The sequence below is a fragment of the Quercus robur genome, chromosome 8 (assembly GCF_932294415.1).
Source record: "Quercus robur chromosome 8, dhQueRobu3.1, whole genome shotgun sequence".
In the NCBI taxonomy this organism is placed as follows: Eukaryota; Viridiplantae; Streptophyta; class Magnoliopsida; order Fagales; family Fagaceae; genus Quercus; species Quercus robur.
The window spans coordinates 29,541,045-29,555,312 of NC_065541.1; the positions used below are offsets into that span (position 1 = coordinate 29,541,045).

At 35.2% G+C, this 14,268-nt stretch overlaps 2 protein-coding genes across 4 annotated transcripts; both read left to right on the top strand.

The window, feature by feature from the left end:
* Nucleotides 1–275: 275 nt before the first annotated feature.
* LOC126696119 (zinc finger BED domain-containing protein RICESLEEPER 2-like) lies at nt 276–1,154 on the top strand. The gene is made up of 2 exons (XM_050392905.1): nt 276–284; nt 405–1,154. Exons 1-2 carry the CDS (start codon nt 276–278, stop codon nt 1,152–1,154), a joined length of 759 nt encoding a protein of 252 aa, XP_050248862.1.
* Nucleotides 1,155–5,714: 4,560 nt separating this feature from the next.
* On the top strand, nt 5,715–9,423 carry LOC126695147 (UBP1-associated protein 2C). 3 transcript variants are annotated; one of them, XM_050391791.1, is made up of 3 exons: nt 5,716–7,157; nt 9,022–9,063; nt 9,176–9,423. In XM_050391791.1, the coding sequence occupies exon 1, from the start codon at nt 5,849–5,851 to the stop codon at nt 7,154–7,156; it is 1,308 nt and encodes a 435-aa protein (XP_050247748.1). In that variant the 5' UTR covers nt 5,716–5,848; the 3' UTR covers nt 7,157; nt 9,022–9,063; nt 9,176–9,423. The 3 variants fall into 3 exon arrangements, with proteins under 3 accessions (XP_050247751.1, XP_050247748.1, XP_050247750.1); XM_050391793.1 differs by having other exon boundaries at nt 9,027–9,063; XM_050391794.1 differs by lacking the exon at nt 9,022–9,063 and having other exon boundaries at nt 5,715–7,157.
* Nucleotides 9,424–14,268: the final 4,845 nt, after the last annotated feature.

Consider the following 14,268-nt stretch of genomic DNA (forward strand, 5'->3'; position numbering starts at 1 on the left):
AAGCCTCCAACCCAACACAAATCTTATTTGTCAGAAGGAAAAACGTTTTCGCCCCCGACACAATCACTTTAGACAATGCTTCTTACAATGGTACCTTGGTGAATAGTTTGAAGAAAAACCCTTCTTTTAGATCATCTTTGCCTTGTAGTGGTGAGTTCTTTCGTGTTCATTGTGGTCCTCATATTTTAAACCTTATTGTACAAGAAGATTTGAAAATTATAGAGCAAGCTGTGCACAACATACGTGAAAGTGTTAAATATGTGAAAGGCAATGATATGAGGAAGGTAAGATTTGCCAAATGTCTTCAAGAACTCCCTAATCTAACTAGTAAGAAAGTGTGACAAGATGTGCCAACAAGATGGAACTCAACATATTTAATGATTGAGACTACTCTTACATTTTAGAATGCATTTCACAATTTGAGTATTGTTGATGGAAGCTTTCGCACTTGTCCCTCAGATGATGAATGGGATAAGGCCTGGAAGATAGCAAAGTTTTTGAAGCCATTTTATGACATCACCACTCTCTTTTTAGGCACTCAATACTTTACTGCCAACTTATACTTTCATGGTGTATGGAAAATTCATTTGCGTATTTTAGAAGATATGAAAGATGATAATATAGTAATTAGTGACATGGCAAAAACCATGAAAGAAAAATTTGATAAATATTGGGACTGTTACAACATTGTGCTATCATTTGTTGTAATTTTAGGTCCTCGATATAAGTTGCAGTTTGTAGAGTTCAGTTATAGACAACTTTATGGCACTAATGGGACAAAAATGGTGATGGATCTTCGTGACAAGTTATATTCCCTTTTCGATGGATATTTACACGCTACTAATTATGAAGCACACAATATGGTTGAAAATGCATCTAGTAGTGGTGCTAATGAGAAGGTGAGAGATGCTGATATTGCTGGTTTTGATACATTTGAGAGTCAAATTTCTGGTTCAATCGATAGTAAGTCACAATTAGATATGTATTTGGAAGAGACCCAATTTGACCATAACACTCATATGGACTTGGAAATTCTTCAATATTGGGAATCAAATTGTGGTCACTTTTTGGAACTTTCACTAATAGGTCGTGACATTATGAGTATTCCTATCACTACTTTTGCCTCAGAGTCTGCATTTAGCATTGGTGGTTGAATTCTTGATAAGTACTGCAGTTGTCTATTGCCACAAAATGCCACAAAATATAGAGGCTTTGTTATGTTCCCGTAGCTGGTTGTTTTGTGGGTAGGGTAAATCTCTTTTTCATCTACTTGTAATTTTTATTAAATTATGCATTCTCGCTTTTTATATTTTCTTACTAGTTTTTTACTTTACTAGTTATACCTGATCATGATGAGGATCACCTTGTGGAGGATTTTGAACACCTATGTATTTTTGGACACATTAATATAATGATGAGGCTTAGGTAATTTTCATAATTCTAGCTCAATTAGTTCTAATTAAATGCCAAGTATTTTTTTTTCCTGGATTATTTGTTGTTTTTAATTTATTTCTAATTAAATGCCTAATGATATGATGCATTTTTGCTTCCCTAATTGTAAGTTCAGTGTTGTAGTTATCAGACCATGATAGTTGTGGACCTGTGGTTCTTGAAATTTGCTAAGTAGATGAGTGGTTTTACAAGTCTAGTGTCACAATTTTGAAGAAACTTTTCCATTGCAGTGCATAATGTTGTTCTTGTAGATTTTCTTTGTAAACTTAACAGAGAGTTCTTAGCTTTTTGGATATGAGTGAGAACAAATAATTAAAGAAGAAATGCTTGGCTGAGTCTGAGTGAGAACAAATAATTAAAGTCCAATTGGTTTTGAGTCTCCATTTCTTCTTTTTGGTAAATGAATTCTCACTAATCTGCCTGAAAAGCATGGGTTAGGATTACATTGGTTGAAGAAGCCAGTAGGATATGGCGAGATTTAGTGAGAGAAATGGACATCTAGTGATATTTTTATGGAAGCAATGTCAATTTTTATAAATAGTTTCTTAATGAGACCTTGAATAGGAAATATGGTGCTGATTTGGTCACTCTGTAAGCCATTGGGCACCCAATGAGGCCAGATAAAAACTCTATTGTCACGACTTCAATAACTTCTGTGTTTCAAGCTTTTACTAATTCCTATAGATTTTTTGGTGTTTGTAGTTGCTTTTGGCATATGTGAATATTTAAGAGGAAAAGGATGACCTGCTTGCAACAGAAATGGCTTGATTTTCTTGAGTATCACCTCAATATTTCTATATAATGTTTAATAGTTAGAGGAAATTATTGTTCTGAATCTTACCATATTGGCATGCTATTGTCTGGCTTAACAATCTAGGAATATGGAATATCCAACTGTTATTGTAACAGTAGTATTGAAAACCCATTCTTTTATTTGAAGTGACCGTCTTCTTTCTTTCAATTGACATTCTTTCAAGACTTTGTTATACCATGAAAAGTGACAAGCATGTCTTTTTTGATTTTTTTGAGTGTGTTAGGTGAGACTAAATTTATTCACCTTGGTTTGTAGATTTGTTGAAACTTAAGTACTTTAGAAAGCATGGGACATAAAGGATGGTGCCAATCCTTGCTTGCCTTACTCTTTTGTTTTTGATTGCTTGGAAGCCCTAATTTTATTTTAGGCAGTTGTTGGTTTATGAAAGTTGGGATGGTTTATTGCTTTGTTTTGTTGGACATGACAAATGAACGAAATTGGGTAGAATGTTATGGTACTCATCCTTCAGTTTTAAAGTTTAATTTGAGTTACACTTATCATTCTACTTAAGTTTAATTTTAACTCTTATATACCTAGTACCATGTTGGAAATATGAATGTATGCAACAAAAAATTAACAGATCTACTTTATTCACAATTGTTAACATGTACTATGTAAGTTTCAGAATTTAGGAATAAGAGAGTGTACCTTGGTGTGGTGAATTTCAAAACCGAAGATCAGAAGTTCTTGAGAACACTTTTGCTCTTCACTCCAATTCCACTTATTGCCCAAGAAGCGTGGTCTCTCAATCAGTTTTTGTTCTAGGAGAATGAAAGAGAGTCTTACACTAACATACACACCATTTCATGTTCTTAAAAATTCTGTATGTTTCTCTCCACATAACTAATTATCTAATTGGGTTAGCCTTTTAGGCCTTTCCAATTGGGCTTTAATGTGTGGCTTGAAGTGGGACCAAAAGGGAACAAATAAGACTCTAGCTCCAATAGGCCTTGGGCTTTTCTGTCAACTCTTGACAAGTCCAAAGCTACCATTAATTATATTTAATACCACTATATAAATATAATTGCACTCTAGGCTTTATTAATAAATTATATCCCAAAACTTTATTATACATGCAACCCCTTCATAAAATATTTATAGTAATACAAAGTCATAAATGTAGACTGCCGCTTTGTAAATTACTATATCTTAATTCTTGAGTACCCTGTTTAATCTTTTTAAGTTATTAATCATATATTTATGAAATCCAATTTTATAAATATATACTTTAGTAATTTCTTACTAAAGTGGTTAAGCCTAACTCTCTAAATAACCGAACCCATTAAACTTATCTCAAGAGAATATTTTATATCTCTGTTAAGAGACTATAAATTCCATCTTGAGAATATATGTTTCATAAACACTAAATGTGGCTGCCCAACATACTGACGTTTTGACCCTTACATTAGATCTCACTCTTGATATATTAAAGCAACCTACACTTTATGATCAGGTTCATTATTCTCTTAGAATTAAGAGTTCATGTAAATAGAAGTCGTGAAATTTATTATTCATTTGACAGTCGTTAGAAGAATAATAAATCTCATAGCGGTCCAGTTCAATATGTCTTAACTCTTAAAACATATAAACACATAACTAGAAGTCTCCACTTCCATGATCAAGAAAAATCATTTTAATTGATATGTTATAGTCTTCGCAGATGAAATGCCCAATTTTATCACAGACTGCGAACTAAAATTCTGAGTTTACAAAGAACTTGTGACTTATATCTTCTGTGACTAAATCACATACTATGCATCTCATGGACTATATGATAATGTCCGAATATTCATGTTACCATTATTTCAGATAATAATAAAACAACTTTATTAATCACAATATTAAGTCATACATAATGTCATACATAGCATCATACAATAAGATTTTAGGGCACTAATCCTAACATACCATATTATTTCTTATAGTTTGTTTTTTTAATGTATGTGTGCCATTAGATACTTGCTGAGATTGATGGGCACTTGTCATTTTGCTTATTTGTGTGGATTAGTCTTATGGGTCTTTCATATTGTTGTGATCTTCTTTGGTTTCAGTGGGGAATATAATTGAAAAAATTGTTTTTGTTGGTGACTATGCAAATTTTTTTTTTTGGTGGCATTGTATTCAAATTGATTTGCTTGCAATAAGATTCAGAGTTTGTGGGCATTCTGAGTTATTTTCCTTTGAATTTCAGAGTTTGATTTGCCTTCAAAGTCTTTTTTTTTTAGTAATGAATTCTATTTGAGTGTCAATTGTGTTGTTTAATTGCTTCTAGATTTGTTTCTTTGAGACCATCTACCAAACAAGTTGAATTATGAATTTTTTAGTGTTGGAATAGGTGAAAAATCATTGGTTAATTACTGCAATGGAGTTGAGGCCGTCTTAAAGTATACTAGAAACTTGTGTAGTTCATAAACTTCTAATTTTGTTAGTCTTACTTGAGTTTCTAATATTTTTTTGCGGTTTGTTCAAATTCTTTCTTTCCATTGGTGTAGATCATTTTCTTCTCTTGCTTTCCCTTTCCCTTCTGTTTGGTCAAAGAATCTATTTTTTGCTTTAGCTCATTTATCAGTCCTTTAGCCAAAGGGAAGGTGTCTACTTTCTATTGTAGCTCATTGATCTATGCTTTAGCCTCAATTATACTCCTTTGAATTGTTTCCTTAATTGAATTGAGCTTTAAGAACATTTCTATATTCTCATCCAATTGAGACGCTATCTCAACCATAGGCTTGATCAGATTGATGCACCTTTCAATGGTGTCATTGGCTCGGCAGAGATGACTTTTTCAGAACTTTGAAGTCCTTTGAGAGTTGAAGCACTAGGAATTTCATTCCAACTTGTGTTATTGTCTTGGGAATTTTTGGCTTTTTTTTGTCTTTTGTGTAATTTTGGACATTTTAGGAGTATTTTGGATGTTCAAGGATATATTGGTAATTTTGGAAATGTAGGGGGTATTTGGGTTATTTTGGGTATATAAGGGTTATTTGGTAATTTTGGAAGTTAATAGGGTATTCAACTAATTTTAGAGGCATTTGAGTTATATTGGGTTAAGTGAGTGGGTTATTAATTAAATGGGTTGGACGGATAATGGATAATTAATTTATATAAAAACGGGTTATAAATGAGTAATTACACACCTAACCCATTTATGACCTAACCTGCCATTTGGCACCCCTAGTAACCATAAATTTTGAAAATTTAAGGTGCAAAGTGTAATAAGAGGTATAATTTAGAGGGGTAAAATTTAAATTAAAAGAAAAATTTATCCAATTCCTTAAAAAAAAAAAAAAAAAAAAAAAAAAAAAAAAAATCTAACCGGCTAGTGTGGACTCGAATAAGGGAGTAAGCCCAAAGTTTAGAACATCCCCTCTACCAACAGCAAGCCCAATTCATATAAAAACCCTACTAATGCTGGCTACAATAATAATAATAATAATAATCTATAAATATAGAGTGAAAGAGAGGAGGCCCTAACTGCGTGTACCTGACACTAGCAGTAGCAGTAGCAGACTCCCCTCACACTCAGCGTGTTAGGGTTAGGGTTAGGGTTTTCTTCATTATTCTTCTTCTTTTAAAGAAATTCCAATGGACCTGACCAAGAAGCGAAAGCTCGACGAAAATGGCGTCGGTCTGACCGTCTCGGACATGGACCCCTCCGTCCCGAAACTCACACCTGAAGACGTGCGTAAGATCGTGGACCGCATCGTCGACAAGGGTAAACTCATCGACATCGTAGCCAACGCCGCCTCTCGCCACGTGGACGTCCTTGACGCCGTCCGATCTCTCGCCGACTCCGACTCTTCCCAGCGCAAGCTCTTCATCCGTGGCCTGGGTTGGGATACCACCACCGAAGGCCTCCGCAGCCTCTTCTCTTCCTACGGAGAACTCGAGGAAGCCGTAGTAATTCTCGACAAGCAGACTGGAAAATCCAAGGGTTACGGCTTCGTCACCTTCAAGCACGTCGACGGCGCGCTCCTCGCCCTCAAAGAGCCCAGCAAACGCATCGACGGCCGCGTCACCGTCACACAGCTCGCCGCCGCCGGGAATTCCTCGTCGACTACCAACTCCACCGACGTGTCGTCACGCAAGATCTACGTTTGGGAGGTTCCACACGATATGTCTCCTGATAAGCTTCTTTCTCATTTCTTGTCCTATGGGGAGATCGAGGAAGGCCCGTTGGGGTTCGATAGATTTACAGGTAAGTCGAAGGGTTTTGCGCTTTTTGTTTACAAGAATCCTGAGGGGGCACAGGCTGCGTTGGCTAATCCTCTTAAGATTATTGATGGGAAGCAATTGAATTGCAAACTGGCTAATGTGGATGGCAAGAAAGGGAAGCAAGGTGATGGGGTTCAGGTTCCGGGCCCTATTGGTGGGGCTGCTGGGAATGATGGTATTGGTGGTATGGGGATGGGTTCCATTCCCGGGTCGCAGTATCCTGGGCCGGGCGGAATTGGATCGTATGGTGGGTTTCACGGTGGGCCGCCGCAGCCTATAGGACATCATCATCATCCATCCTCCGTGAATAATCAGGTGCCTTCGTCTTTGGGTGGCACTGGTGGGTATGGTGGGCCGTATAGTGGGTATGGTGGCATTGGTGGGACTGGTGCTGGATTGGGTGGAGCTGGAGTGGGATTAAGTGGCACCGGAGGCGGCTCTGGTGGCGTTGGTGCTGGTGTTGGTGTTGGTGTTGGTGGGGCTTCTTCTTTGTATAGATTGCCGCCTACTTCGGTGGGAATTCCCTCTGGTGGGTATCCAGAGAGTGGGCATTATAGCTTGTCTTCCTCATCTGGGTATCAGAATCAGCACCACCAGCCAGGGACTGGGACCTCACCAGTACCAAGGGTTCCACCTGGTGCTGGGGTAATGTACCCCAATGTCCCACATTACTTCTGAGGTAAACAATCATCTGTTTAGTTCTTTTTTCATGTTCAATCTGCTAGGGTTTTATTCATATTTGCTTTATTTGGTTGTTGATTAGACTGACTTGATGCAATGTTATGATTGTGCTTGTTGCCTCTTCTTACTGGTGTTTGCTATGCAATTTGTTCTGGGTTTTGTGTGATCTGGATTGTGTATAGTGTGTTTGTGCCACTTTGTGTGTGTTTTTGCATTTGTTTGTTTTGTATGCTTTGCCAGTAGTCTAAGTGGTTTGTTTGGTACTCAAGTGTTTCCTGATTGATAAGTGTTGTACGATCAGGTATTTTTGTATGTGATTCTTTTGGCAGCGATTGTTGCTGACTTTGTATGTTTTGTAATTACAATGGTTGTGTATCTGCACTTTATTGGGGTTGTGGATATTTAAAAATTAACTCATTTATGGTTTTGGGCATGAAATTAACTGGTATAATGACACATTTTTTCAAGCTGAACTGAGATGCTGAATACTGATTATCAAATGGTTTAACTTTTCAAACCAGCACCCTCTTTGTCAGAATTATATCGAAGTGTACCATCACTTGATATTCATCGTTAATTTGGTGGTATCATGACTTATTTGTATATAAGATTTTGATAATCTGGTTTTGTTTGTCCATAATTGATGATTTCTGTTATGGACTGGTGTCACCTGTAGGAATGGACTGATTTTGAGTTCTTCAAAGCTTTATGATAGTCTATCTACTTGATTATTGGCTTTATAGATAATGATGCATAATGCTTCTATATTCTCTAATAGTTCTGGTTTGCAAGTCTGAGTGCTGAAATTTTGTAGGTCAAGATGTATATAAGATGTAGTTGCTTTTTTATACCAATTATTCATTAAAAAGATTTCAGTATCTTGCTTCCTGTGAGGTGACTCCTCAATCATCTAATCTGTAATTAGGTTGTGGCGGTTAATTATATTGACATATATATGTTCAGAATTTGGCTTGTCACAACTGAAATTCAGTGTATTGTTGTTTTCATTAATTTAGCTAGATGCCTTTATTTTGTGGACATAATCTGATTTTCAGAGTGGGCTGGACTTAAAACCTACTTATAAGTAACTTGAATTGTCTTCTGTTTGCTTGTAATTTTGCATAGGATTATTTGTGTGCTCCAAATGGAGGGTCAGTATTCACATTGATCAGCGAACCATCTACTATTGAGCATGGATGATCTTCTTGACAGTTTTTTTTTTTTTTTTTTTTTTTTTTTTTTTTTTTTTTTAATTTGTAGCTGGGTTTTTTCCATTTAAAATAATCATAATTTTAGATAAAGAAAAAGCTTTGAAGATTAAAGTTGGTGTAGTTAAATAGTATGGCAAAAGGTCATATGAACCAATTGGACTTGATTGATGGAAAAAGAATTGCAAAATTCCAATGTTGGCTGGCCCATCTTTTTCTTAGTAAATGGGCAATATCTTGTTAACTTTATATTCAGTACATATCAATATATGTCCTTAGCCATGCATATTGATAAAACATTTTGAATATAATTTCTGGTTCTAATTATGCATTAATTTATTGAAAATTTTAATATAGTTGCTGATGATTGGTCATTTGTGTTAATTATAGATTTTTTTTTTTTGTTTTTCATTGAAATTTAAATATAATTGCTATAAGTTTATTGATTTTCCAGTTGTTACTGTTTCAAAGAGAATGAAATTTACCTCCTGATGTGTTTCCATTGTTTTCATTTTAATATCATGATCCCATCATGATTTATTATATGCCTTATATTTGTCTAGTTATGATTGTGGTTGCTTTGTTTTCCTGGTAGTTGCTTTTAATTTGTTTTGAATCCTGCATCACACCATCTTTGTTTTTGTTTGTGGTTAGGAAAGACATATGAGCTGTTTCTTTTAGTGGTGCTCCAAAAAGGTATAATATTGCTTTGTAGTTTGTTTTGATTATTGCTTTGAGTTAGAATGAACTTTGTTTTGCATGATGGATGTTGATTGATGTATTGAGTTGTGAATGGATGTTGATTCAGGTGTATGACAGCTTATTGGGCGCTGATGCTTTATGTGGTTCTGGTGATTGCGTGATTGCAGAGTGTGATGAATGTATTAGCTGTTCCTTTACAGCCCCTTCGTCTGCACCTTTTATAATGTTCTGTTTTTCTGAGTGCTTGTAGTCAAAGCAACTGAGTTAGACTAGTTCTGTACTTCTATCAGGACCCAATGTGCCATCTGGGCTATTTTTAATAATATAGTTTTAGTAATACAATTATTGACATTATTTTTTTTTGCCCTTCTTTACTAATGTGTATGCTTGGTTTTTATATTTTTAAGTGCAAACATTTTCCTTCATTTTGGTATGGCTTGCCCACCCATATTTAGTTATTTAATTGGGCTAAAAAATGTGTATTAATACAACTAATCAAAAAAAAAAAAAAGTATAAATACAACTAAATATGTGATGGATGCATTATGTATGTATGATATTACAGATTATCAATAGAAGGGTCATTTGCACTTCACCTTTTCTATTGAGCAAATTTGGTTTGCCAACCTGTTGGTTAAAAAGTGACTACCCCATCAATACTTGTGCAAATCGCATAGCCTAAGAAAAAGTGACATGGTACACACCTGTGATTAGAGAAGTAACATTTTATCCTTGTGTGGCCAAGAAAAATGGCACTTTTCCTATCTATGTTATTTCGTGGTATTTGATGGTTGCACTGTTTTATGTAGTGGCACAATTTAACAAATGCTAATCTTAGGTTAGTAAATTGCTGCTTTTGAACTGCATGCTGGCAAATTGAATTAGTACTATACCATAGGTGGGAGAAGCTTGCTATTAACCCTAAAAAAATGTTAGTATGTTTGGTTCTGAAGAAGTCTGCTGGTGAAGGTATCACTACCTGCCTGATAAAATAGCATCTGTTGTATGGTGCTGATCAATTGCCTAGTGGTCGCAAACTGTTTTGACCTTAGTAGTGTGTGCTGTTTTGAATGTATAATTATTAAGGGGTTGATGTGTGCTGACTCTTGTGGGATTTTTTTATCCATTCTGTTCGATTTTTGAAAGTCTTTCTTCTATAGATTGCTTTACGTATTCTGTTCATCTTAATGTGTCTAAGTTTAGTATGTTTGTGCAATATGGGTTTGTTTTGGTTGGTGCTTGAATTGTGATGGGATTGTCTTGTGGGAACAGCAGGCTTATTACCAATGGCAGTATTTAATTCTAATTTTTGGCCCGTGGTGGTGATTGTGGAAGTTTAATCCTTTTAAAAAAGGAGCCTACTTTATCAATATTGTTGCTTGTGACCCTTTCATTGGACTTTACATGCATAGGCTATCTGATATGGATGCCTGAGGGATCTATAGTTGTAACTTGCTGACTGAATGTTGTGACCTAATAAATGTGAGTCTTTGCTGATCAGTGCTGTGATGAGAGTCTGGAGTCCTTGAGTGCTTATGCATGGCTATCTCTGCTGCTTTTTGCTTCCGCTCAATGTACATTGATCTATCTACATGTTCGGTTTAAAAAGGCTGGCACTGCTTTAATGCTTTTGGTCCTTGATACAATACTCTTCATCCAAGTATCTGCTTAAACACACATTCGTATTGAGCTGTGGCCCGTTTTTGGTTTGTGTTCATGCCTGTGTGTTCCAATGTATTTTTTACATATTCATTTTTCCTGAACTCTCTCTTTTGGTAATAAATTTGAGGTCCTATATGGAGTAGTATTTAGCTTCTAAGATGCTAATTGTACTTCTGTATTAACGTTCAGACCCCCCACCCCCCCCCCCCCCCCCCCCTTTTTGTCTGTTGTGATTTTCAATTAGTTACCAAGTTCAAATTTCTGCATTGTGGTTATGAAGTATGTATTGTGCAACTTTCTGAAGATACTCGGCCACAGGAGTGCCGGGTTCTCTTTTCTACAAGATTGTCTCTTGATATTGAACCGGATGCTAGTTGTTGCTAGAAAAATTTCTGATCACACCAAATGCCATACGTAGATTTATGATTGTTATAGGTCTGGTGTGAAACTTTCAAAATTATTTGTTGTGAAGTATAGAGCTTGCTTTAAAGTCAGCAAGTTGGATTCCACCTTCCAATTTATACTGTAAATTTTGAGTTCATAACTTGAATGATTTCATACATCAAAGGCTTTCACTAATGTTCTGTTATCCGGCCTGTGTCATAATTTAATTCGGATATTTTTGGTGTGATATGCCCATTTCAAAAGTGTTGCTTGGAACTTTGTGGTCTTATTTTGAAGAATTGTCTTGTGTTTCAATGGGGAGGGGTGTTTGCCTACTTTTGTATTGAATGGCCGAACTTGTTTACTTTGCTAACTAGGAGGACCTTTTGAGGGATGACGGTATTATGTGTCAAATGTTTGGGTTGGCTGCCAATGGATGGCAGATGAAACTTTGGTAGTCTGGACCAAACTTGCTATCGTAGACATTAACGGGTTGTTTATTAACCTTTGGGTTGTTAGAGCATGGTTTTATATTTTAATTTTTTTAATATAAATTTATAAATTCTCTTTGTGGTTGTTTGGCGTCTTTGTTTCTCTTATTTTGCACGAAATGTGAGGCAAGTAAGTGAGGGCTAAGAGGGGAAGCTTGGGGAGCCCACAATTCTCAAGCCTGGTGATCCTGGGAGCTGGTTGATGCATCCGGGATGCACGACTGACCTCTCCGGCAAGAAAGGGAGGTGGCTTGCTGCATAAACTTGGAATACGGTAAAGCTTTTTATCAGAGGTGGTTTCAAACCTGTTGCCATCTCAAATCACAGTTTCGGGGAACTGATGTCCGTGGGTTTGTCTTTAATGAATGAAGGGCCACAATTTATATGATATATATATATATATATTTCTCCACTCTCCAGGCCAGCAAAGTGCTTCATATGAGTTCGCAAAGTCTACATGTATGAATGTTATAAAAATTTAGCATAGACATGACAGTTGATAATCATTCCTATTCAGAAACTACAACTTTGGTATACTCGTAGTGCTGGTCCCCACTGCCTTTTACTCTAGAAACGTATGCAAATATATTGAAAGCATACGTTGACCTTTTATAGGGTTTTGTTTCGTTCTTCTTGTTTTTTATTTTATCACTCTCTTTGTTTATTATCTATCCTTGCCCGAAATATTAAACTCTATTATGTAATTGAATCAACCTGAGAAATTTTTGAGACTGATTTGTCTGATAATAATCAAACAGCTCCAGACCGGATTACATGAATTATGAGTATGAGTGTATGACGTTTCCTAGAGAGTATAATTGTTTTTTCAAAATTCTTTTTGCAATGAGACGGTCATTCATTTTTTATTTTGTTCTTTACTTCTCGGCCAATTAAAAAGGGGAAGGAATATCCAGAAAAAATAGGGTAAGATAGAGATATATGTATATATATTAAAAAAAATAAAAACCCCAAGTTTTGGGTCACCATCAAACGGACTCTTTAATCTAATTTGAATGTAGAAACCCTAGAACTTTGAAAAAAATGGTACTGGTTTATTTTTTATTAAAAAATTGACGAAATTATAATATTGGAACTTCAAGTTTTAAAACTGGGTTATTTTACTAACGGTTGTTAATGGTGTTATTTACGTGCCTAAAGAACGACTTGACATTTTTTTTAATGATGTGTCATGTTTTTAATTAAAAAATTACAAAAAAATTTACACAAAAAAAAATTTACAACCTGTACCAAATTAAAAAAAATATATATTTTTTCTACTCCACACTCACAAAAATTTCAATCCAAAAACAAAGAAACCAAAAATCCATGTCAGTCTATCCACACCAAACAGAAACAACTAATTGTTTTTTTTACTTCCTCTTGTTTTGCTTATTTTTTTAAAAATCATTTAAAAGTTTTTTTTTTAACTAAAAATTTAGTTTTCTTTTTTGAGTATGTAATACCTTCTTCTTGTTTTGAAAGCTTTGTGATAGGGGCATGGTTGTCAAAATCATGATTTGAATCGTACGATCGCATGATTTTACGATCTTTCCTCACCAAAACGTTTAGAATTGCACAAAAATCGTAAAAATTGTAGAATCGTATAGGATTGTACCAAAACGTGTAAAAATCAGTTTTTTTTTTTTTTTTTTTTTAGTTCATCTTTATAAGTTGTAATTTGTAACCTCAAGACTAAGACATTGTACTTCATAAATGTATCAACTAAGTGGTGGAACTTATATGGAGATGACTTTCTTGAATTGAAATTTTTTGTTATAAGAATATTGAGCTTAACATATAGCTTTTCAAGTTGTGAAAGTAATTGGAGTATATTTGGAATAGTAAGACCAAATGACTTTGGTATATTATCCCAATTGAGAATTCTCTATTAAAATTGGTACAACTTTAAGTACACTAAAAAAGGAGGAAATTGTTTAAACAAAAAAAAAAAAAAAAAAAAAATGAATGAATTGGCATTTATTATATCAAACTTAAAGATAAAAGAGAAAATACCTAAACCATCAAGTGCAATAGAAGAAATTGGTTTGAAGAACTTGTATTCGGATGATGAATGGTTAGCAAAGGGTGTCAACCAGAAGATGATGGTACGGATTTTGATAAAGATAATGAAGTAACAATTCTAATGCCTTCCTTTATAGATTTTTTTTTTAAAAAAAGTTACATATGTATAGTGTGAATGTGTGATCACTATTGTATCATTTGGTTATCAATGTTAGGTGATGATGAGGGTTTAAGAGTTGCTGCTGAAGGAAAAAGTGTGTTAGTACTTTGGTACTTGGTTGGTTTCTAATTAAACATTCATTGAACTTTTTAAATACATTGCGTTAAAACTTAAATATATTTGTGGGGCCCGATAGTTTATGGGCCAGGCCCACTTGCTCGTGGGGAGACTGCAAGCCCAAGCTGAAAAAAAGTTATGGCCCAAGCTTAAAAGTGTAAGGCCGAGGATGGCCCAAATATGCAGCCGAGGACGGTTTAGTCCTCGACAAGCCTAAAGCTCCCTTGACAAAAGGGGTAAAAGAGAGCTATAAGAACAAATCCGTAAGAAGATCTAAAATATCTCAGGGAAGTTGTCCTTAATACCCTTCACTGATAAGACTTTACACCTAACATAACCTGATTTTTAGGCTTTATTAACCAT